This window comes from Daldinia decipiens (assembly GCF_022478715.1).
Source record: "Daldinia decipiens strain CBS 113046 unplaced genomic scaffold F4813scaffold_4, whole genome shotgun sequence".
Classification (NCBI taxonomy): domain Eukaryota; kingdom Fungi; phylum Ascomycota; class Sordariomycetes; order Xylariales; family Hypoxylaceae; genus Daldinia; species Daldinia decipiens.
In genome coordinates this window covers 386,114-407,825 of record NW_026054547.1, presented here as the reverse complement: position 1 = coordinate 407,825, position 21,712 = coordinate 386,114, and the positions used below count along the sequence as shown (strand labels likewise).

General features: G+C 47.3%; 8 protein-coding genes across 8 annotated transcripts; 4 read left to right on the top strand and 4 right to left on the bottom strand.

Annotated features, from left to right (window-relative positions):
• Positions 1-1,559: 1,559 nt before the first annotated feature.
• On the top strand, positions 1,560-3,219 carry F4813DRAFT_378849 (chloramphenicol resistance protein; the record flags this gene model as incomplete). Its single annotated transcript, XM_049245383.1, has 5 exons — positions 1,560-1,938; positions 1,997-2,081; positions 2,135-2,798; positions 2,848-2,910; positions 2,947-3,219. The coding sequence occupies 5 exons, from the start codon at positions 1,560-1,562 to the stop codon at positions 3,217-3,219; spliced, it is 1,464 nt and encodes a 487-aa protein (XP_049103200.1).
• Positions 3,220-3,293: 74 nt separating this feature from the next.
• Positions 3,294-8,321, bottom strand: F4813DRAFT_385767 (uncharacterized protein; the record flags this gene model as incomplete). Its single annotated transcript, XM_049246301.1, has 6 exons — positions 3,294-6,287; positions 6,346-7,311; positions 7,368-7,658; positions 7,706-7,756; positions 7,813-8,143; positions 8,179-8,321. The coding sequence occupies 6 exons, from the start codon at positions 8,319-8,321 to the stop codon at positions 3,294-3,296; spliced, it is 4,776 nt and encodes a 1,591-aa protein (XP_049103199.1).
• A 415-nt stretch (positions 8,322-8,736) lies between these two features.
• On the top strand, positions 8,737-10,599 carry F4813DRAFT_346864 (Fructosamine kinase-domain-containing protein). Its single transcript, XM_049241891.1, has 5 exons — positions 8,737-9,060; positions 9,122-9,240; positions 9,296-9,595; positions 9,761-10,224; positions 10,273-10,599. The coding sequence occupies exons 1-5, from the start codon at positions 8,988-8,990 to the stop codon at positions 10,406-10,408; spliced, it is 1,092 nt and encodes a 363-aa protein (XP_049103198.1). The 5' UTR covers positions 8,737-8,987; the 3' UTR covers positions 10,409-10,599.
• Positions 10,600-10,621: 22 nt separating this feature from the next.
• F4813DRAFT_221734 (FMI1 protein) lies at positions 10,622-12,316 on the top strand. The gene is made up of 2 exons (XM_049239814.1): positions 10,622-11,278; positions 11,379-12,316. The coding sequence occupies exons 1-2, from the start codon at positions 10,937-10,939 to the stop codon at positions 12,096-12,098; spliced, it is 1,062 nt and encodes a 353-aa protein (XP_049103197.1). The 5' UTR covers positions 10,622-10,936; the 3' UTR covers positions 12,099-12,316.
• On the top strand, positions 12,317-14,373 carry F4813DRAFT_221732 (uncharacterized protein). The gene has a single exon (XM_049239813.1). The coding sequence runs from the start codon at positions 12,534-12,536 to the stop codon at positions 14,118-14,120; it is 1,587 nt and encodes a 528-aa protein (XP_049103196.1). The 5' UTR covers positions 12,317-12,533; the 3' UTR covers positions 14,121-14,373.
• A 179-nt stretch (positions 14,374-14,552) lies between these two features.
• On the bottom strand, positions 14,553-16,281 carry F4813DRAFT_346857 (Hus1-like protein). The gene is made up of 4 exons (XM_049241890.1): positions 16,065-16,281; positions 15,899-16,004; positions 14,936-15,827; positions 14,553-14,849 (listed from the first exon to the last, which is right to left on the bottom strand). Exons 1-4 carry the CDS (start codon positions 16,105-16,107, stop codon positions 14,823-14,825), a joined length of 1,068 nt encoding a protein of 355 aa, XP_049103195.1. The 5' UTR covers positions 16,108-16,281; the 3' UTR covers positions 14,553-14,822.
• Positions 16,282-16,506: 225 nt separating this feature from the next.
• F4813DRAFT_221691 (uncharacterized protein) lies at positions 16,507-18,006 on the bottom strand. Its single transcript, XM_049239812.1, has 2 exons — positions 16,651-18,006; positions 16,507-16,524 (listed from the first exon to the last, which is right to left on the bottom strand). The coding sequence occupies exon 1, from the start codon at positions 17,852-17,854 to the stop codon at positions 17,033-17,035; it is 822 nt and encodes a 273-aa protein (XP_049103194.1). The 5' UTR covers positions 17,855-18,006; the 3' UTR covers positions 16,507-16,524; positions 16,651-17,032.
• A 2,605-nt stretch (positions 18,007-20,611) lies between these two features.
• F4813DRAFT_385761 (uncharacterized protein) lies at positions 20,612-21,200 on the bottom strand (the record flags this gene model as incomplete). Its single annotated transcript, XM_049246300.1, has 3 exons — positions 20,612-20,675; positions 20,750-21,114; positions 21,171-21,200. The coding sequence occupies 3 exons, from the start codon at positions 21,198-21,200 to the stop codon at positions 20,612-20,614; spliced, it is 459 nt and encodes a 152-aa protein (XP_049103193.1).
• Between the last annotated feature and the right edge of the window lie 512 nt (positions 21,201-21,712).

The window sequence follows — 21,712 nt, the reverse complement described above, 5'->3', positions numbered from 1 at the left end:
GAGGTTAGGTTAAAGTAGGAGTAGAGTAGGGTATAAGAGTAGATGAGGGAGTAGAAGTTGGTCTTGGGAGTTGAGTCGGGAAGATTCCTTGCGAAAAAAGGAATATGAGGTTCATGATGCCACTCATATCGTGGAAGGAGTAGAATATAGTAGAATAATTATTGGCCTTAGAAGGCAGCGCATATCGTACTAAAGAGCAGCAGTTAGATTTCCGATCTTTTAAACCAAGGTATAGATATTGCAACTCGAATTAGAAGAGACCTAAAACTTACCTTGAAGAGTACTTGCTCTCCACCATGGCTGATGATGAGATAGGGTTGGAATAGTTAAGTATTATATAGTTTAGGTATGGTTATAGGATTATGTTGTGCTGCTCAGTGAGACACGGTTGGTGGTGTGGTTTAGTTATGTTGTTAATTTAGTTGTAAGTTGAAGAGAGAAAGGAAGAAAGAAAAATTATCTTGGGCGAAAACAAGCGATGTTTTTAATAGCGACGGGAAAGGCCTCGCTCACCGCCAATAGTTACCGCCATAGTTACCGCCGGCAGTTCCCAACGAACTAACTGTTCCTTGGGCACTGTTCCGCAGGTATATACAGCTGTCCGTTGCTACGACTAAGGTATCCAATACGCACCGGTGGCAGTTGCTACCTCTACGATATTGAATCACTCCTTCCGTTCAAAAATCTTTGAAGGCGCCTGCCTAGCATGAATATATTTTATCGTAAGAAGCAGTGTATCAATACTTGAAAGTCGCTAGTGTTAACAAGATCGTGCATTACAGGTCCCTTCAGCTTCAGTCATTGTGTTTCTTTAAGCTATTAAGATGGGACTACAGGTTATTTCTTGAACTGGATTACGCTATTGAGAACTAATGGAATATTTCTGTCATGTCGGTGTGCTATGGCATAACACAATAGGCCTTAGAGGTTTATATAGGGTGTTTACAATAACAAGTTCGAAACCAATAGGAAAGTATCAACTGGGTACTCGTGTTCAAGCAAACAGCTTCAGTTTACATGTACTTGCTTTCGCTGAACGTCAACGTATCATGCTAGATTTATTAAGTTGTTCATGTCGCTTTCGAAAGTATAGGTACCTAGGTAGCTATAAATTCTTTTGATATTTCAGTCCTTGTCTAGACGAAAAATATGGAGGTCTCTGCTAATTTATTAGGTATTAGCTGCCGATGTTTTAAATTATCCAAACTCCCAAAAGCTCTAGGATCGCCCCCTGATTTGAGAATTGTGGCTTGCTATTCTATGGCAATATTAATGTTTACTCTGCAACTATAGTCGGAATCATCTACATCTACATAATGTGTGAAGCTGCTGGTTGGTCCAATGACACTTAAACTCCTGAGGCAGGGCTACGTGGCTCACGATAGATAAGACCTATCATGCATGAGGCGAATTCGCCGCATATTGGCCAATGGTGATCATGCGGGGTTGTATATAAATATTAACTGGGTTTGCAAATAACCAATAGCGAGAGTCTGTTGCTGCTTGAATAGACTTCGTCTTAAGTAACACTTTAACGAAATCCAGTAACGAGAGATATTATGGATGCGCCAAAAGCCACAGAAACCATGGATAGGTACTCCGTGTTCACCATAGCCAAGAAATGGTGTATCGTCTCGATGGTCTCCTATGCCGCCTGGTTCTCGACTTTAAGCAGCTTCATATACTTCCCGGCTGTGCACCTCCTATCTGAGGACCTATCCGTCTCGGTTGACAAGATCAACTTAACTATCACTTCGTACATGGCGGTAGCAACGATAGCGCCGACGCTCGTTGGAGATGCTGCAGATGTTCTTGGTCGGAGGCCCGTGTACATGATTACGCTGAGTCTCTACGTAGTAGCAAACATTGCTATTGCCTTATCGAAGTCGTATAATGCACTGCTCGGTCTACGTGTCTTGCAGGCTTTGGCAATCTCTGGCATGGACATGGCCTATCTAATCTTGGAGTCATCAGTGCTAATGCCGATCGTTTTTAGGAACGTTTTCGGTTGCTTACGGTGTAATCACTGACGTCGCGTCTCCCGCCGAAAGGGGTTCCTTCGTGAGTGCGGTATCTTTCGCGTGTGTACCTAAGGCCTCAGAATCCCATTCTATGTTCTCTTTACTGATAACAGTACGCCTACAAGCATAACAATTGCACCAAGTCTTGGGCCCATATTGGGAGGAGCACTGAGCTACGCTGCTGGTTGGACTTGGATCTTCTGGTTCCTCTCCATCGCCGCGGGACTATGTTTGATCACCATAACTCTATTCCTCCCTGAAACCTCCCGAAGTATTGTTGGAAATGGGTCAATCAGACCACCTAAGCACCTAAGACTACCGATCTCGACACTGATGCGCCACTGGACGGATATTGACCAGAGCACGGAGCATAAATGGCGGGTTCCTAACCCCTTAAAGTCTCTATTGATACTTACTCGCAGGGATAATGCTATAATTATTTTCGGCTGCGGTTTACTGTATGTCGTGTATACTTGTATTAATGCGTCGCTCTCCGTTCTATTCATAGACATTTACAATCTCAACCAGTGGCAAGCTGGTATTATATATCTTCCTTTCGGTGTAGGCGGAATGGTATCTACTTTCTTCTCGGGACCTCTGCTCGACAGAGCATACCGAAGAGCTAGAACAAAACGCGACCTATCAACGGACAAAGCTGTCGGAGATGACTTGGATAATTTCCCAATTGAAAAGGCGCGCCTTAGTGTCATATGGGTACCCCTGATCATCACAACTGTCTCAATCATAGTGTTTGGTTGGACATTACATTATCATCGAGTGAGCTCGCGCTCCCTCATATCTAGTTGCTTAAACTAACCTAAAGCAGCATATTTCAATTCCTCTTATCCTTCAATTCATCGCTGGTTTATGTATGCAGCTCGATTTTAGTGTGAGTTCTTCCCTCTGTATATACACTCCTCCTCAGACTAAACTAAGCGACTTCAAGATCTATAATACCCTGCTGGTAGACAAGAATCATAGAACCCCAGCGGCTGCACAGGCTTCCAGTAATATAGTGCGCTGTACCCTGGCTGCTATTACGGTGTCATTCCTCCAGAACCTGATTGATGCTCTAGGCATTGGTTGGACGTTCACATTCATGGGTGGTCTGTGTTTGGTTGTTCTAGGCCTCTTCCTTGTTGATTATCAGAAAGGAACGAGGTGGCGACAAGAAAGAATAATCTCCGATTCAACATAATATGCAAAATTCGTCGAAGGATTAATATCGACACAATGGGTCGTTGACTAGGGAGGGCTATGCAGGGAGATAGGTTAAACCAAGTCCCGGCACTTAACAACCGCGACCTCCCCATTCCTTGGACATAGGAAAGATCTCTCTGCACCCCAGATGGTACACAAGGACAGGCAGTCCCTATTAATCCAATCTCCTGGTAGCACGAAAATTCCTTTAAATTGCTTCGTAATAGAATTATTAGGTTGGTGGCGATTAAGGGTTCCTGGCAGTTCTGCGGGAGTCGTAATGCTGCCAGGTGTCGGCATATGTGTATTTAAATCAGAAGAAAGCTTCCAGGAGCAAACCAAAAAGTTTCTAGAAAGAAATATGAGACGGTCTTGCGCCCGGAACGTGAGCGGAAGAGCAATTTCGGAAGATAAATCTTGGGGGAATGTCTTCGGAGTAATTGGTGATGGTCCTGATAGTACCCCTAAGTCGGAGGTTTTGAAATAATGTAACGCCTTCTCCTTTGAGTTATGGCTTTGAGAGGATGTTTGAACTAGCAAGTGCTTTTTATCCTGAGTTATGAGGACCCTGTTCACAATAGCATGGTCGGAATGTTCTTCTAAGTTGGTGGCATAAGCCCGAACTTGAAGTAGATCCCAGGTCATAATCTGTATTCGCCTGCCCCCAAACCCGACGACTAGCTCCGGGTTTTCAGGATGTGCAATCCAGCTACATCCAGGCGTATCCAATTCCACCGATTGGGTTACTTCTAGTGTTTCGATCGAGATTGCGTGAGCTGACTTAGGCGTGAATACCAAGAGACTGTCTGAATTTGGTTGAAAAAGGAATTGTGTTATCGGACCTTTCGCTACGGTCTTCATCGGAATCTCTGGCTTGGTCTCTATAACTGGTTCCGAAGTCCCTGTACCCGGAGTAATTGACTTTATATAAATCTTTTTACTAGAGTCGGAGAAACACATATAACGCCCATCCTGGCTCCAGCTCATTTGCTCAATGCTCAGAAACCCCTTTTTTGTGTGAACATCAATAACCTTATCCTTATGCAAGTCGACTAAATGCACCATTCCAGTCTCCGTGCCGTAGCTGTATAAACGTCCGGTTGGTGCTGCTGCCAATACTGTAATAGAGTCAACCCTCTTAGGAGAGCTAGAGTAGGTTGAGATGCTATGGTTAAGGCTTTCAGTTTCGCTTCCGCTATCAACGCCACTTTCTGTCTGTTCCGAAAACTTCATCAATGCATTCGGCTCCCATGCATTTCCGTAGTACCCTCTAATATCGTAGAAGCGCCGGTGGTCGGGACTGAACGCTATGCCGAGAACAGTGTCTTGAGATGCCAACTGGTAGAGTAAACCAAGGTCGGATGTAGTATGAACCTTCACAGTTCCATGTACGTCACCCGTTGCAAGGAGGTTACCATCCCCGCTAATTGCCAATCTGGCTGCCCCTGTTGGCACCTCAACAACCGCGCCATCATAAGGGCGCCATTTGAAAATTACCCCTTCGATATAAAGACCCAAAATTTCAGGGGCATGTGGGTGCCAGACAGCATCAATGACTTCACCCCTCGCAGCCTCTTCTCGAGCTCGCCAACAATGCCCTATATGAACAGGTCCATCAACCTCCCATGCGGAAAGTGGATGGCCTCGATAAGCGACAGCGATTAGAGTCCCATCCCTATTTAAAGCCATATAATTCGATGAGTTTAAAAAGTGACCCTCGAGCTCTGGTTCTTCTAGCTCTACCACAAGCTCTAGGTCCGGAGATCTTTGACTCAAATCAAGGGATCGTACTCGCCTGTCTTCACTGCCAATAAGAAGTCTGGTGTTGTTTTTTATGAAGCGCATGGAAAGTGGCCGAGGCCGTGAATCGATGTTGTTAACTGAAATCCTACATTTTCCACTCGATGTCTCCCATACTTTAATCGTCCTATAGCCGTAAGTGACTAGAAGGCTAGCAGTACTGTTGAGTTCCATTCGATAAACACGTTCGCCATGCTTAATAGGGGAGGCCGCTGCTTCTTCAAAAGTCAAGGAATCGTACATGAATACGCTTCCTGGAGAAGCAAGTATACACACAAGGTGCCCAGAGGCCGCGATAGATGATGTATAGCTGCCAGAGCCTGGTGATATGCGCGCAAGAGAATCATCCCAGTTTTTAGTAGAGATGCCTGATATGGCAATGTTCTTTGCCTCTAACTTCCCGAATAATTGGTAGATCGAAGAGTTCCGAGGACAGAAAGGCGGGATAAGCTTGTATATCGACTCTGGATCTTGTCGCAGGTGAATACCAAACTTCCCTACTAATTTCACAAAGTCTATCGACCAACTTTCAAGAAGCTCTTGTTCCACGATGTGGTGCCCTTTGTCTCTTTGTAATGTATTGTGTCGCCGTTGCCTAAGACAATATTTTGAAAGATTTCTCGAGGCTTGAATAAGTATTCGTTGTTGATTGCTTGAAGCAAGGATGTGTATCCATGTCAGAATCCAGTGGCTAGTCAAGAACTTCTTAAGAACCTCGCCGACCTGTTCAGACTCGAGAGACGTTGACAATAAGTGTGATGACCAATAGGTTGAAGCATAGTCAATAAACTCGGGCTTCTGGTTTCGGTTCACCTTTGCTCGGAGACCGATGGTCATGAGACACTTCATACAGCTTTTAAGCATATGCTCGTGAGCCTCTTGACGATCAATGCTGAAAGGATGGCCGCTGTTTCCAAGCAAATATTCGCGTGCAGTTTGATGTATCATCGTAACGTTTCCGCCGTTATCAACGGCCACGAACCCACCGCACAGGTCTACAATTGACCTTTCAAAGTCCAGGAGCTCAGATACATCTTCATCCAATGCCTGCGATAGCTCTGTGACCGTCAACCCACGAAATGAACAAGCAACGCATTGTAGAATACTTGATGCCAAGGCTCTATCCGTAGGAGATGGACTTTGGGCAATCGCCGATGCCATACGATCATAAAGTGCTTCCATACCGACCGGTAATTCCTGGAGTGCGATTTCAACGTCTGCAAGTCTATGACATAAATTCAGTTTGCTAACAGCAAGTCGCACCCACTACACAATTAGCCCAGATACGGGAAAGAGGTCTTATACCAGAAAGGACGCAGCTTACAAGGAAATTATTCTGAGACCCCTCTACAATTCTTTGTATGACATTTTCTTTGAACTCGGAACCGCCGGACATGCTAAGTTCCTGGCGCACATAGCATCGTAGATCTTCTAGATGACCTTCAATATTAATTGTTCTTGATTTCAAAGAGTTTGATACTTTCTGGAAAGCAGACTCGATCTCCGAGCTTCTACGACCTATGAGTACGATGCGAAGCGGAATTGAAGAATGAACGACGTCTGATAAGAGTTTGATGATTGCACGAGGATCGTGCGCCTCGTCCAGACCATCTATAACCCAGTACAGGGGCTTCCTTTCTTCCATATTGAAGAGTATGGCTTTAAAGATACGTTCCCAGATCGTCCTTGGATCTGCGGTTTCGTAATCAACGGCTTCGTCGGTAAGCTCAAGAAGCCTCTGTAAAAAGCCTGGGATGGTTAAGGCTATTTGATAAGCGAGTGAGCGCAGCAGCGAACTTAGTGTGCGTTTCTTCTGGTCGCCAAATCTTATGAAGTAATATTGACAGCAGGCGTCTCGCTCTGCCAGGTGGTTGATAATAAACGAAGACAGCACCGACTTCCCAGTTGCGGCCCCGCCGCTCAACCATAAGAGGGATGACGTTGATTCAGACGCCTGAAGCCATTCGACAAAACTTACATCTTGAAGGATCCATTCGCAAGTACCTCGCGCCCACTGGTCTCTGAAAAAGCTGTAGTCTATAGCCGGTATCTCTGTAATTGCCAAGAAAGATCTCAGATCATGCGATTCTCTTCGATTTGATGGGCCCGGTTTCCTCGAATTATTTGTTGATATGATTTTGCTGAGGAGCGATTTGAGTACGTTTCTCACGGTGATGTAGTTAGGATCTCTGGGGCTCTCGTACTTGCATACCCCGTGGTGGTCTGCATCTAACGCTTTAGAGGTCTCTCCGGGGTATCCAAGTACAGAGGAGTCCTTTTCCAATACCATCTAAAGGATGTTAACAGGAAGTTATGTATCAGGTACCTAGTGTAAAGTCTACGTACGATTCGGGGGCTTTTCGAAGTGATCGAAGTGGGTTGAGTTTCATAGAACGAAACAATGTCCAGGCGAGGCGCGATGTGTCGGAATTGCTCATTAAGCTTTTGCAAGGTGAAAGAATTCTTCGCAAGGTCAGATATGTACTGCTTCGAATTCGTGATCATGGCTGTTTGTAAAATGCGGTTCAATGTTTCAGCAAGATGCGTTCCACGGTGCGGTGTGGCGAGGAAGGTGATTGCGGAAATGGCCTTGATAATGGATTCATACTCGGGATCATTCTGGCCTTGCATGTATGCCTTCTTCTTGTAAGTATAATGATAATTGCGTTGAAAAGCATGCGCACCTCTTTAACTATGAGTCCTCCCATGCTATGAACAACAAATATCAATGGCACCTAGTGTCAAGATTAGGCATGCCTCAAGGTGTAGGTATCATCTGTGTTATACTCACGCTTCCCATATTCAAGTCTTCCCCATGGTCATCCTTTGCGTACTTTAAATCGAACAGTAGATCTTTAGCAAAGTCCAGCACCGAAGTACCAATATTCCCAGACTTGCGGAAATTGGCATTGTAACCAAAAGTTAGTATTCTAGCTAGACAGACGTCAGGCTCAAGAGGTAGGAAGGTAAGTGGCCAGAACAAATCCGGATCTCTATTTTTTGACCACGTCCACCGACTAGTTCCTCCAAGTCCATGTATAAACACGATGTCCGCCTTGTGAGCATTTTCGGGGGTATATACCACGGTAAGACCAAGTGGCCCGGCATCGGTCTCACTGTGCCTTCGGGAGGCGGTATCGCTGTTAGCAATTCCTACGTGCCCCAGGGAGTGAAGGACTGTTCCAGGATCGACATGGTTTTCGTGATTTTCATGAATCGGCTCCGAGGTGGCGGATGGTCTTGAGTTAGAACGTTGGGGCTCAGATGCAGTCCGATGAAACCGTGGTACGCGATTTTCATCGCGGTCTTTCCTTCTGAAATGGGACAGTCTTCGAAACTAATAAAACATTATTTTCCGAGTCCCGAAGAATGAACATGGCAACTGACCATCTTGTCTGGGCATATTATTTAATCATGCAAGTCGTATTGACCCTAGATGTCCATTTCCCATGAGCATAGGCTATGCATACAAAGGCGTAGAAGGTGAAGGGAAATATGGTACTGGATCATTTATTCAAATGGTTCCTTCACATTCGCCAAATGTGATAGATCGTCTGCGCCCCCCACCCTCATACGTATGAGACGACCACCTCAGCTGCACCAACAACAGGGGTTGTTGAAGAGGCACAGCCTGTATTAAGCGAATCAATGAGCGGATAATCTTGATAAGCACCCCCAGCTCAGTCAATAGCGCTCGAAACATGATTCAGTGCGGCTTTATCGCGTGCAACCCGCGGTCCTGTGCATATGTAGGTTGGTTCTATGATACAGCTAGGATTCGTCCAGGCCTTATTGTTTAAGCGCCGAGATGTATTTCAGCTGGCCTCGCCGAGATTGTGGGCTGAGGCTCGCTTACATGGTATATCGTGAAAAGCCTCGAGCCTCGCTTCATGTTCAGTACGTTATAATTTCCCCAAGTGTCTTTTCTACCTAAATCGAGTCTCTCTGCGTTCTCTAGCACCGAAAATGGCCTCTAACTCATCCGAATGGGTGTCAGAAATCGAGGGGAATTTCCCCATAAACAAGGCTGTCTTGGAAGGTAAGCAAGTCCGTGAAAATGATGCAATGGGCTTTTCTGATATGGAATTCCTCATTCATAGTTATGCCCAGTGGTACTAAGATTATATCTGCCGAGTCGAGTGGTATATCAGCCTGGACGAGAACAGCAAAGGTATCGGTTATACTTCCAGATGGGAGCCCAAAGAGATACTTCTTGAAGGTAAATAGCATGTCACCTCATGAGGATCAGCTTCTTACAAAACGATACAATTAAGCGCGCTATGGGTCAAGGCGCCCGTCCATTAGTAGAGGGAGAATTTCACTCTGCGAACGCTATAAACGATGTCATAACTGGACTCGTACCAAAAGCAATTGGATGGGGTGAATACCAAGACGGCGGATCAACTGTCTACTTTTTTCTAGGAGACTTCCATGATATGGAATTCACCACAGCCCCAGAGCCCGGACTCTTCATGTCTAAAATAGCAGAGCTTCACCAGCGAGGTACATCTCCAAATGGGATGTTTGGATATCCTGTTCCGACCGTATGCGGCAAAATGGAACGTACTGTAACCGTAAGCACTCCTTGACCTCCCAGTTCGCCCCATTACATTGTAAGACACAGAGTATGTTCCATTCAAACACAGTGAAACCTAATTATCCTAGGTTGTCGCTTAGAATATATGACTATATTGAGTGACTTATAAAAATTATCTCACTACTAACTGCCCTTAACGCAGTGGGAGAAAAGCTGGGCGAAGTCTTTTACGCATCAGCTCAAAGACGTCATCAAATACGACAACGACACGAATGGCCCTTGGCCAGAATATGACGCTGCTTGTAAACAGCTTATCGATGTAGTCATTCCTAGACTCTTAGGAGCTCTACAATCCGATGGCCGCGAGATTACACCGGCCTTAATACACGGCGACCTATGGGAACGGAATGTCGGAACCGATATGGAGACAGACGAGACAGTCTTATTCGACCCCGGATGCACATATGCCCATAACGAAATGGAGTTTGGAACCTGGCGGTGTACATGGGCATACTACTTCAACTCCCCTACTTATATGCGCATGTATCAGCGCCACATTGAGCCCTCAGAGCCAACAGAAGAATGGGACGACCGTAATCGCCTCTACAGCATCCATCCATATCTGAATGATTCGGCCGGGCACCCAGGAAGTGCTTCAAGGAACATGTTGGTATTGCCCCCTGAGCTTAAGATTCGGTAAATAATACTTTACAGAGCTTATAACGATATGCTATATCTTTGCGAGAAATACGGTCCTTTGGATAGCCTCGAGAAATATAACCCGGAAAAAGATGTCAAGGTCACAGGGGCTCTCATACCCTTCGAGATAAAACAGTTAGAATGGGAATAAATACTGTATATTATTGGCCTCATTCTCCTGTTAGTTGGAATTATAGGATACATATGTATTAAAGGGCAAGAGAAGAATGATAGCGAGTAGTTTAGGTACCTACCTAGTTATAGGAAAAGAAGAAGTTTATTTCTATTCGAATTGAAATCGCAGCTTGGTACCATAGGAATTGAATGCGGTACTTTCTTCCATTTAGGGGACCCCTTTTTCGATGCGAATATACATGTGCGTAAGAAATACACCATAAGCCATCTCAGCCAATTAAATCCGAAGAATTAGCACCGAGGATGCGATTACCAATAAACGCGGCGCTACCTACTGCTCCAATTTCTCGGCCCGCCAATTCGGAACTCCGACTCCTCGGAGCTACGTACCTAACACAGTACAGCCGGCACCGACGTAATGAACGAACCGCACGCACACAGATTAGAAAAAGCGCGAAGCCGAGAATCCTGCACGCTGTTGACATGGCTCTGACTAGACATACTTGTTATCGAGCGGGGGTTGCGAACCTGTCTTACAATCGTTATGTCTTTGCGACCGTTAGCTAGAGCGACTTGGTGGAAGCGCGCCGTCCCGTCCCGAATAAGTCATCCAATTTCACTTGCGACGACAGCTCGACGACGTTTGAATACCGTCCCGAAATGCCCAGAACCGACGTGCGGCTGTGCTGACACGCCGCCGATGCCGTTGGGACAGGGTATCGACAAGGATGGCAAGCTGAACGGCCTCATAGCGTCGTATGCGCAACAGGTCTTAATATGTACTGGTAAAGACGACTGGTCGTCGCGCATAGAAGAGGATAACAGCGGCGACAACTTGGCTGCTGATCTCAAGGAGTTGATCGGCCGGGGAGGCACGTACAGTGATGTGAGTTATGCTGCTTAGCTCCTAGAGGACGGTTCCCAACTACTCTGGATGTTACGGAGTGTATCAATAGTCATTTTAACTAACGCAAGAGAATCCATAGCCTTTCCATAATATCTCCGTCGTAAACACCTCGTTCCCCTCCGCCATTTCGACGCGGCCCGAGGTGCAAACCACATCCGTCTACCTCGTCCCCAGCTTCAAATACATCCCATTCCTCCCGAGGGTATCGTTCGATTCGGTACAAGCCCTAGTGAGGGGATATCTACTACCGGAGAAGCTCCATCCGATGAATGAGGGGCTATCGCCTATACATAAAGACCGGCTTCTGCGGAAAGAAGCATATCAGCAGTTGCTATACGGGGTTCGCGATGTTGAGGACGTGCTTGTGTTGATCTGTGGGCATGGACAACGAGATACAAGATGTGGCATCTACGGGCCCATTCTGCAAGAAGAATTCGAAAGACAGTTGCCCCGAGTAGGAATAGATGTCCTTCACGGACCGGCGATAGACGAGAGTGTATCAGCACCGCCGCTCCCCGGCAGTACGACCGGGACAGAAACGCCACGCACAGCGAGGGTAGGCCAGATCAGTCACATCGGAGGGCATAAATTTGCCGGAAATGTCATCATTTATCTGCCGCCAACTCTCACAAACAGCGCTGGTAATCCACACCCGCTGGCCGGCCACGGAATCTGGTACGGCAGGATAGATCCAAAGCACGTAGAAGGCGTGATCAAGGAGACCATTATAAATGGCAATATTATCACGGACCATTTTAGAGGCGGAATTAACCAGAATAGCGAGCTTATTAGATTATAGAGTATTTGGAAGTGACGGGATGTCGCTTCGTTTGAGAGACTTGCGGTCTTGTACTGTACCATACGTCGTTAAACCTCAACTCATAAACATAGAGCACAGAACTCAGCGTCTCAATGCAAGATAAACTATAAGAGGCGTATACTGCTGGGTTAAAAATAAAAGTATTAAGTATTGAGTGATATTATTTCAGATCCCTAGGTACATATGTAGGTTAGTTAGATGATAGGTAACCAGGTGCCACCAATTCGGTACAACTGGCAGTATTTAATATGACAGGCTATTCCAGCTGGCATCATATAAATAATTTTGATAGCTTGAACTTCTCACTTACACAAACCCAGCTCACCCAAACAACTTATATAGTATTCACAACACGGGCTGTGAGAGTGCTCTTACCAAATCGACATTCTAGAGGTTCAGTATGAATTAGAATAAATGAGTCCTTCATTAACAATAAGATGCGCCGGCCGGACAATACCGCGCCTGCTCCCGGGGTCTCAGGCATTCCGTCTTAGACCTCTACAACAAGCTTCACCGAGGGGCTGGCCGTTAAGCAAGACCCCTTATTTTCCATACGGCCGCCGCTTCTCAAGTCTTCCACCAGGCCAGAGCAACGAAACTCAGGTACCACCAACAGGCGAGCCGCAAACAGCGCAACAACAACAACAACAACAACCCCCAAAACAGCGCCCATCATGGCGCACATGGGTCCTCTTCAACCTAGCCGGCCTCAGCGGCGTATTCGTCGTCGCAGTCGTGCTCAAGAGCATAAACTCCCAAGACGGCGCTAAAAACGCCCCTCTAAACACCACGTCTTTCAGCCCCTTCACCATCACCGCCAAAGAGCAGGTCTCGCCTACGGCTTTCGTGCTCAGCGTTCGCGCCGAGCGGCAGAAACCAGGGCGGGATGGAGAGGGCGCCTCGTTGCTGCTGCTACGGCGGTCTTGGGACCATGGGCTCTGGTCCGTGGAGATCAAGCAGCCGCAGTTGCAGATTGCGCGGCGTTATACGCCTTTGCCTCCTCTGGAGGAGGAGAGGGAGGAGGCTGTTGGTAGTGGAGATGGCGATGGAGAAGGGGAGGAGCTAAGGTTTCTGATCCGCAAGGTCGACGGCGGCGAGATGTCGACGTACCTGTCGAAGCTACATGTAGGCGAGAAGATATGGCTGCGGGGCCCGCACCTCGGGTTCGATGTCGCGCGGCGGCTGGGCGATGCTGGCAGACACATCGTGTTTCTCGCCGGGGGCACGGGGATAGCCCCCGCGTTGCAGGTTGCGCGGCGGGTGTTAGAGGATCACGGCTCAGGCGCTGATATAAGTGGACAGAAAAAGGGGGAGAAGCCTACCGTCTCGATCCTATGGGCGAATCGATACGCTGCCGACGCGCTGGGACGACAGCAGCAACGGCACCCTCAAGGCTCTAGTACCAGCAGCGTACGATCACCATCAACCTGGTTCTGGCACAGCACAACCCAAACCCCAGCACCGTCTCCTACAACTGATCAGCACACCTTTCAAACAACCGCAGAACCAACCCTCGCACACCAGATCCGCGAGCTACAGCTCAAACACCCCGGCCACTTCCGCATCTCGTACTTCGTCGACGAGGAAAGACATTTCATCGAAGAACAAGATCTCCACCTTGTCCTAACAGACTTGTCGTCGTCGTCGTCGTCGTCGTCGTCATCATCAACCCCTGTGCTCCCTGCCTCTCCCTCGTGTACATGGCACTCCCCAGCCCAGCTCGTAGCACTTCCCGACGACAACGACGCGGGACGACGGGCTTCGCCGTGTGCCTGTCTGCGGGACAACCCGTCCCCTGCACCTGCGCAGGCTGGGACAGGCGCGGATCTGATCTGCGTGTCTGGACCGGATGGCTTTGTGGCGGCGTATGCAGGGCCCAAACGCTGGTTTGGGGGGACTGAGAGGCAGGGCCCGGTGCGTGGGGTGCTGGGGCAGGTGATGCAGGACGGGGGCGGTAAGACGGGGAGGTTGGGGCAGAACTGGCTTGTTCTTAAGTTATAGGTATGAGATTAGAGGGAAAGGGAGGAAGGAGGGATTGCTGTGAGCTGAGAGCAGGCTGGGTTTAGAGAATGCTGTAGGTAGTTACAGCATTGCCTACGAGGGGATTGTATGTAATATATGGGGGTTATACGATGGGTTACTTGGTCCAAATAGGATACAGAACGTATACAAGATACGCCTGGGTTTATAAACGGATGATTATCAAAAGCGTAGTTAAAGTATATAATGTAGCGTGTGAACTCCAGACTCCAACATGTAAATCTCATGTTACGTGTAAATTCCAACTCGAGTTGTTAAGAGAGTTTGTCTACTGAGTGAATCAAATCAGCATGTATACTACTAGACTATACTACTAGACATATCTCGGGTTCTTATATAATGTAACTTAAAGCTTATAGATATTAAAACACTTTAACCTAGGTTAGTTGCTTACCTGTAGCTAACTTTTATATCTTACTTATATATTGTCAATAACTACCTACCTAACATTAACTTGCGTCTCATTCTACAAGTAATCTATAGTCTATAGTCTATAGTCTATCCAGCAACCACAAACCTAAAGCAACTCGTAAATATCAAAGCCAGTATCATGGGTATTCATCTACAATTCCGTTCCAATCCCTCAAATGCCCCAATCGCACTCGAAGAAGCAAGACGCCACCACATATACTCCTAAACTCCTATCCGCAGAGTAACTCTCTCTCACATGCTATACGAAGACACGTAGTACTACAACGCGTCAGCACAGCACAGCACAGCACGATCCTCAAAAACAAGAATATCAGACAGGCAATAAGAAAGAGAAAAAAACTCACCGTGACAACCGAGTCCTCCGCCCCCGTATCATCATACTGCGGCACGTACACATACATAATCAGCGCGTGATCATCCGCAAAACACGCAATAACCCGACCCTCGAGCCGCCCCACGCTCAGCACTTTACTCCAGTCCTTGCCATCCACCCGCACAGTCGCCCACTTGTCCGGCCCCGCCTCGCGGAACCGCGTGCTGGGGTGGTCCTCCAGCGCGCACGGCAGCTGCGCGGGATCCAGCTCCGGGTTCTCGAGCCCGGACCACCGGCTCTCGACGTCGAGGGTGTCGGTGTCGAGGCGCAGGCGCAGGCCGCCGTGCATGTTGGCGCTGAGCTCGAGTTTGGGGGAGTAGGACGATGACGGTGCTGCGTTGGAGGAGGACGTGGAGACGCGGGAGGCTAGGGCTAGTTTGGTGAAGCGGTCGGAGATCGCTTTGAGTTGGAGGAGAGGCGGAAGTTGGATGTGCACGTCGGGTTCGCGGACTTTGGGCTGCATGATGGTTTCTACGGTGTCGGGGTGCAGGACTCGTACAGGGATGTCCTGCGTGACGATCTTTTCGCGCTCGCGGTGTAGGTTTGTTTCGAGGGGTTCGTGGGCGAAGACTCCGTCTTCGTCGTCGTAGTTATCTCGGTTCCCGGCGCCGGGGTTGGCGCCTATACCGCCGAGACGGGCTACGCCCTGGGGCTCCTTGGTCGGTGCTGCAGTGGTGGTGATTGTCATTGATAGTACGGGTATGCCGTCTTTTTTGGTCAGGCGGATCGACGCTGAGACTCCATTTAGAGCGGACTTGAGAGCGCGCTGGAGAGGCCCCAGGGGTAATTCGAGGTTGATGGTGTTATTCGGTTCGGCGGATTGGAGGGCATAGTTGTCGAAGATGAAGTCCATGGAAAACGAGCTGGATAATATAGGATAGTCAGAAAGGTGAACTCTGGTCTCGCAAAGATTAGAATAGAAGGGTTTACGAACGCCCAAACTTGCGACCCGGTATCCGGGATCACGGTGAAGCGAACGGTATCATCGTCAAGACGCAGCCAGGCGATCTTCTCGAGGGACGAAAGAGCGGCCACCAATTCTAGTTAATATAATAATCAGAAACAGGCATATATTTCAAACATCTTCCAAGATAGCTCACTCGAGAATGTGCGCGTGTTCTTGAGATCCGATCTGAACCTCATATTGGATGTATCTTCAAAAGACAATACACCACCATGTCCTCGGCACGACTATGTAAGGAACCTGTCACGTAAGACGGAGACGCGACAAACAACCGCGCAAACAAAAGTTGATGGCGGATGAGAAATAGATTAACCTAGGTATTTACGGCTCGTGCTCCGAATGCGAATGAGAGCCAAACAAAATGATAGCAATTCATCAATTAGCTTAATCGATAAGCCTAAAAAGCTAGCTACCTAATCCTAGCGTAGCCGATCCTAGTACGAAGTACTGTACATACTGTATGTTTGTTTATAGTGCGGGGTAAGCGGTATGTTACTAGCTACCCCCTGCTGCCCCCATCCAGCTTTCCCCGTTCAGGAACCAAAGGACCAAGGAAAGTGGAAATTCGAGCCCCTCTCCCCAGCTCCCATCCCCGCCTACGCCGTTATCGTTAACGAAAAAAACAATGAAAGTGGAAAAATACCCCGCCATCAAATTCAACTGTACATAGTATGCAAGCGGTATGTAGCAGGGAAAATGGCAGAATGGGTTGGGCAACTAACTCAGCAAGTAAACATCACGTAGATATCCACCTGATCATCTGTCCAGCAAATATTACTATAGCCTAACCGAACCGAATCCATAATGCAATCGCGTATATCAAATACCAACCGAGCGCAATTCCGTGTAGACCTAGCCTAAGAACTCCTAAGCTTCCTTATGACCCGTTCGCTCCGGCTATATGATAGATTGTTCGCTATAGCTATAGCTTCCATTATCAAGTAGATGGATAGACAGATCCATCCTGTGATCCGCCAGAACATCGAGAGACTGCAAAGAAATCCATCCTTCCGTCCATCCATCCATCTAGCCTGTAATCTATCCCTTCCGGCCCATCTAATCCGTAAAACACACGCGTAATGGTGTTAACATTGACGTAGTCCTTTATATGCTGAGACGTCTATTATACCCCGGAGGTGGCGTCGAGTGTCGAGGCATCCGGCGTGATGAGACATGTGGCGAGACGCAGAACACACTTCGTGGATGTCTCTCCTCGTGAGGGTCAACGCCCACATGAATGACGGTCGTGCGGACCGTGTTCGTAGATCTCTTTAGTCCTGGTATGATGGACTTGATAGCGGCTGCAGACCGGCCGCCAGCGCTAGTCGACGACCCACCTGTGTCTTGCCGTCCACGTTCCCTAATCCTGCTACGCAGCCGCTCCTCAAACTCGGCATTTTCGATGCAGGTTCTACATTCGCCAACCACCTGGGCCCGGCGACGAGGTTGAGGTGGGGGACGGAGTGGATGACCCGGTCGTCTGGTAAGGCGACGACGGACCTGGTGGCGTCGCGGAGGTGGTGGCGGGGTTCGAGGTGATTGCCAATCCAGATGAAGAGACGGGAAAGGTGGGGGACTTATCAAGTGTCCGCATGGATGCTTAGCCGTACTTCGGCAGATGGGGCAACTCGGATTGGTATTCGGGTCGCGGTTGACAGACTCTTGTAGCCAAGTCTGGATGCAGTGTGTGCCAAACTTATGACCGCAGTGTAGCTTGGTCCATGATTCAACGATACCCTCGGGATTAGCGATTCCGACAGGGTCGTGACATATGGGACATTCTTCAGGCGGTTCAGGTAACGACTGCTTCTTATTCTTGGGAGAACTATTATCTTGTGCGTCTGAAGCTACCGGGTCGCCATTGTTGCCTTTTTTGGGCAACAGCTTCTTTAGAAGCTTCAGGCCGACCTTGGGTATTATCTTCATGGTTGGTGGGTCGCTGATTAGAGCTTCGGAATCCGCGAGGTGGTAAAGACAAGGTATATGTATTGGATTTGTATTGAGAAGAGAAGCAGAAGGAATTGATGGCAAGGCTATAAGCCGGCCTGCCTAATGAAATCCTAGGTCGCAAAGGTATACAAGCGTGAAAGTATTTGTCCTGGATACGCGATAATATCAAGGGAAAATCAAGCGAGCTGTAACCACAGTATACGTCCGAGACCGTACACACAGTTAACTCAAGTAAGCTGTTAGCCTGTTTCGGCTTTTGACTGGGGAATCCGGTCCAACCAATGGACAGTGCAAGTAAGACGCCTTTGCTTTTCGAGACAGGCCTGACTGTATGTTTGCTTGTTTGTCGGTACTCTCGTAACTTGCCGTCTGCAACTTGGGTTGACCTTGACGCGACGGGAATATTTCGGTCGGGTGAACGGTGGAATAGCTCACGATTACGGAAGTGTCATGCAGTTGCGAGAATTAGTAGGGATGAAGTGTTGAGGAGGGAAGATTCAATATGTCCATATCATGTCCCAATGATGTGATCAAAATGATTCAGATACGGTCGCGGCCAAACCACGATTGGTTGCTAGGCGTCTATTTTAAGTCGCTCAACGTATGTCCGACTGTAGCTTCATTTGTGAACCGAGCAAGTCAAAATAGACTGCGAAAAAAGTGTTGCTCAAATCAGCACTGACCTGTGGACCTGTGGACCTGTTGGGCTCGGGGCTCGGGTAAGGTCCAATGTTAAAATAGGAAGAGGATATTGTAAGGATCCAATGGTCTTTCTTGTCTGGGTTATCTTGTCTGGGTTAGGTATATATGTCTACATACCTACCTTTAGGTAGTCCTGAGGGTTTCGATAAGTACCTACGTAGGTAGTATAAGAGTGCAAATGACGAGATAACTTACACCAAATACAAATAATTATACCTGGTATATCCTGGTATAACCAGGTATAAGATTGATGGCTGACAGGTTAATTAGGTATGTAACTAGTTTAGTCAAGTCCTCCTTCATGGCATCATGTGCGCTGAATTATATCGTAGTATAGGACCCCAAAGGCAGATAAGCGTCTCATGTGCATATTATTTACCGTTTAGAGCTGTCCGAATCCGTGATGGTTGCCAGTATGCGAGATAAGACTGGAATGTGATGCTAACCACGTGCAAGTCGGGCGCAGTTGAATTCATTAGCACGCACATACATGTATTGAGCTGCATCAATGTACATACATGTAGATTATATGCATGCCATGCCTGCCACAATATACCTTATGTATATTATAGATGCAAGCGCGGGTAGAAATTGACTAACCTAGGCAGGTGCATCAGCTAGTAAGCTTCATGTTGGTTATTTTATTCCGCATGCAGCTTTGATAGTCCCTTCCCTCGAAAGTTCGCAATTGCTTCTCCCGCGCTAACCTTCGTAATATGTACTCGATCAAACTTTCGGGTGTTGGATGACTAATATTTGTGACACGGAGCCTTTTGGTATCTGCTCGGGATGTTACTGAGTTCGCTTCTGTTCCTCTTTTCCTATCACCTCAACTCTACTAGGTCGTACTTTAAATAATAACCTACGTAACAGGTTGATTTCGAACATCTGCTGGTCATCGAGAAGCGCTATGAAGTCATTTTTTATGCCCATTAGAGGCTGCATGCTGGCCAGGTTGTCCTAGGAATTATCCGTGTAGACTCATGTGCTGATACATACGCTCGTCTCCAATGACGTGCTGGCTTTGTTCTTTGTTATCTCACAACAGGCGTCCAATGCAATGGTGCTTCAGTAGAAACGGTGTATAAATTGACGTTGTTAGCTTAGATGTAGTTCACTAACCTAGGATAGTTCATATGTTAGATATGTAAAGAGCGGATATGATATTTATCTTTTCCACCAGAAAATAACACCCAGTTTGGATAAATCGAGAATATTTCCAGAGCAATCTTGGAAAAATGATAGGTTCATATTATCTAGCGAGACATTAGCGTTTCAAATTTCATACGTTACGTTCAGAAAAGCAGTCAAGATGACCTGTCTTATCTGAATAGACTCGATACCTATTCCCGAAATAGCGTGAATCGACCTATGACTTCCAATACAACCTCACTGCATTAATTGAGCGCTAGTTGCAGTAGTCGGGCATTATCTGTTCGACATACAGAATCATCCGACAGGCTTAGTATGTATATATTGTCCCAAACTATAACACCAAGTATCCACAAAAGGGGGTAGTCTTCCTGACGTATTAAAATACTGCCCGTCACTTGTTTGGGTAAGAAGTAAAGTTAGCAAAGTTAACTTGGTTTGGAGCTCACGAGGACTGTCAGTATATTCCTCGATAATCTTATGAGAAAGGTCTCATGATAGTATCTGCTAACGTATAAGTTACCTCGTCATATATATTCAATGCTATGGACTCGGGCAGATATTTGATCCCATTTGATATAATAGGGACTTAGAACATCGCTCTCCGAACAAACCAGCTATAGTTAGAGATATGCATAGGTTGGACCCTAAAGAATGAAGATCCATTCAAAACTCCAAACTTACTAAACTGATTTACAAGATCCTCCTACGCCGCGCGTTGCAGTATGCTCGCACCCGACGGAATTATGACCAATTAATAATAATGCAACTGTTTTCCAACGCCTTCCCATGTATTCAAACAGCGACAAATTTTGCTCCATGATGGTGCAGCTATTCCAAAGCTGTATCGCTAATGCCATTATCTGACAACAGAAACTGTTACTGCCTGCTATGACGCGCGTCGTTTTCCTCTTCGCTATCATCTCGGAAGCCTTCCTCTAAACTAGGTCCTTGTAATTAGCCCTGTGTCCTAATGTGGAATTGCGATAATTTAGACGGTAGGCTTCTTTAACCTACTCTCTGCTTAGTCTCCTTGTGCTATCCGCGCGCTCGGGATCATGGGCATCTAACGATAGCGCGTGCCGGCGATCGTCGTCGACTTCGTCCAGTTCTTCGCCTTCTTCGGAGCTGAAACCTATGTCGGATGCGTCATCGGCTCCGACTACTACGCGGTCGTGCATATTAATGCGCCACCTCGACGGGACCATCCATCGAGCTATTGCATCTTGTACCCTGACGCGTAGGGATACCGTATGACTCGAGATCGTCTCGAGAGGGAGGTATTGGCTATAACGCGCGTGGTAATGCCGCCATAATGGGACAAGCACGTAGGTGGATAGGAGAAAGAGAATAAGGGAGATGACGGCGGGTATTATAAGTGTCTGTAAGAGTTAGGTTTGCGACAGTTCATTATGTATAAATTATAGCTCAGACTTACCTTGACTACGGAGATTGTGGTGCCCATCATGCTGGCGGTGCTGCGCAATACTCCTTTCTACCAGGAGAGCATGATATGATGTCAAGTTTTGTAGGTTCTAGGACAGGGCCGATCCGACTCTAAAATCCGTGTTCATGCGCGACTATTAGTTGTAAGGGCGAGGACGAATCGACAGCGACTGTTTATATAGGGTTATCAGCAACGGCAAGTCTCAGGAGCAAGCACGTCTTCTGCACCACGTAGAAGCTCTACATGGGATTGCGTCTTTGGTCAATTGCACTTGGTAAGGCTGAAGACGGAGATGGTTACGTACCTACGTCTCGGCACGCGCAGTCGCAACTTCAAGTTCCCCCATGTAGGTGCTTACATAAGTGTAAGTAGCGGTATCCACCCCTATGTACGGATTATTGCTATTGGCTGAAATACTTTTAAATGGTAGGACACTCATAATATAACTACCTGTATGTACCTTCGTGTTACCTGTATTTCGTACTCTTATGAGGTAATTATTTAGTGCTTTTGATCGATATTCTTCTGTCTAC

Bases quoted from the DNA above. Each gene is read 5' to 3' on its own strand.
- F4813DRAFT_346864 (XM_049241891.1), top strand. From the start codon at position 8,988: ATGGCCTCTAACTCATCCGAATGGGTGTCAGAAATCGAGGGGAATTTC. The intron at 9,061-9,121 runs GTAAGCAAGTCC...CCTCATTCATAG, and splicing joins AAACAAGGCTGTCTTGGAAG to TTATGCCCAGTGGTACTAAG. The intron at 10,225-10,272 runs GTTGGTATTGCC...AATACTTTACAG, and splicing joins GGAAGTGCTTCAAGGAACAT to AGCTTATAACGATATGCTAT.
- F4813DRAFT_346857 (XM_049241890.1), bottom strand. From the start codon at position 16,107: ATGAGGTTCAGATCGGATCTCAAGAACACGCGCACATTCTCGA. The intron at 15,828-15,898 runs GTTCGTAAACCC...TATATTATCCAG, and splicing joins ACCGGGTCGCAAGTTTGGGC to CTCGTTTTCCATGGACTTCA. The intron at 14,850-14,935 runs GTGAGTTTTTTT...GACGCGTTGTAG, and splicing joins CGGAGGACTCGGTTGTCACG to TACTACGTGTCTTCGTATAG.
- F4813DRAFT_221691 (XM_049239812.1), bottom strand. From the start codon at position 17,854: ATGAAGATAATACCCAAGGTCGGCCTGAAGCTTCTAAAGAAGCTGTTG.
- F4813DRAFT_221732 (XM_049239813.1), top strand. From the start codon at position 12,534: ATGAGTCCTTCATTAACAATAAGATGCGCCGGCCGGACAATACCGCGC.
- F4813DRAFT_221734 (XM_049239814.1), top strand. From the start codon at position 10,937: ATGTCTTTGCGACCGTTAGCTAGAGCGACTTGGTGGAAGCGCGCCGTC. The intron at 11,279-11,378 runs GTGAGTTATGCT...GAGAATCCATAG, and splicing joins GGGGAGGCACGTACAGTGAT to CCTTTCCATAATATCTCCGT.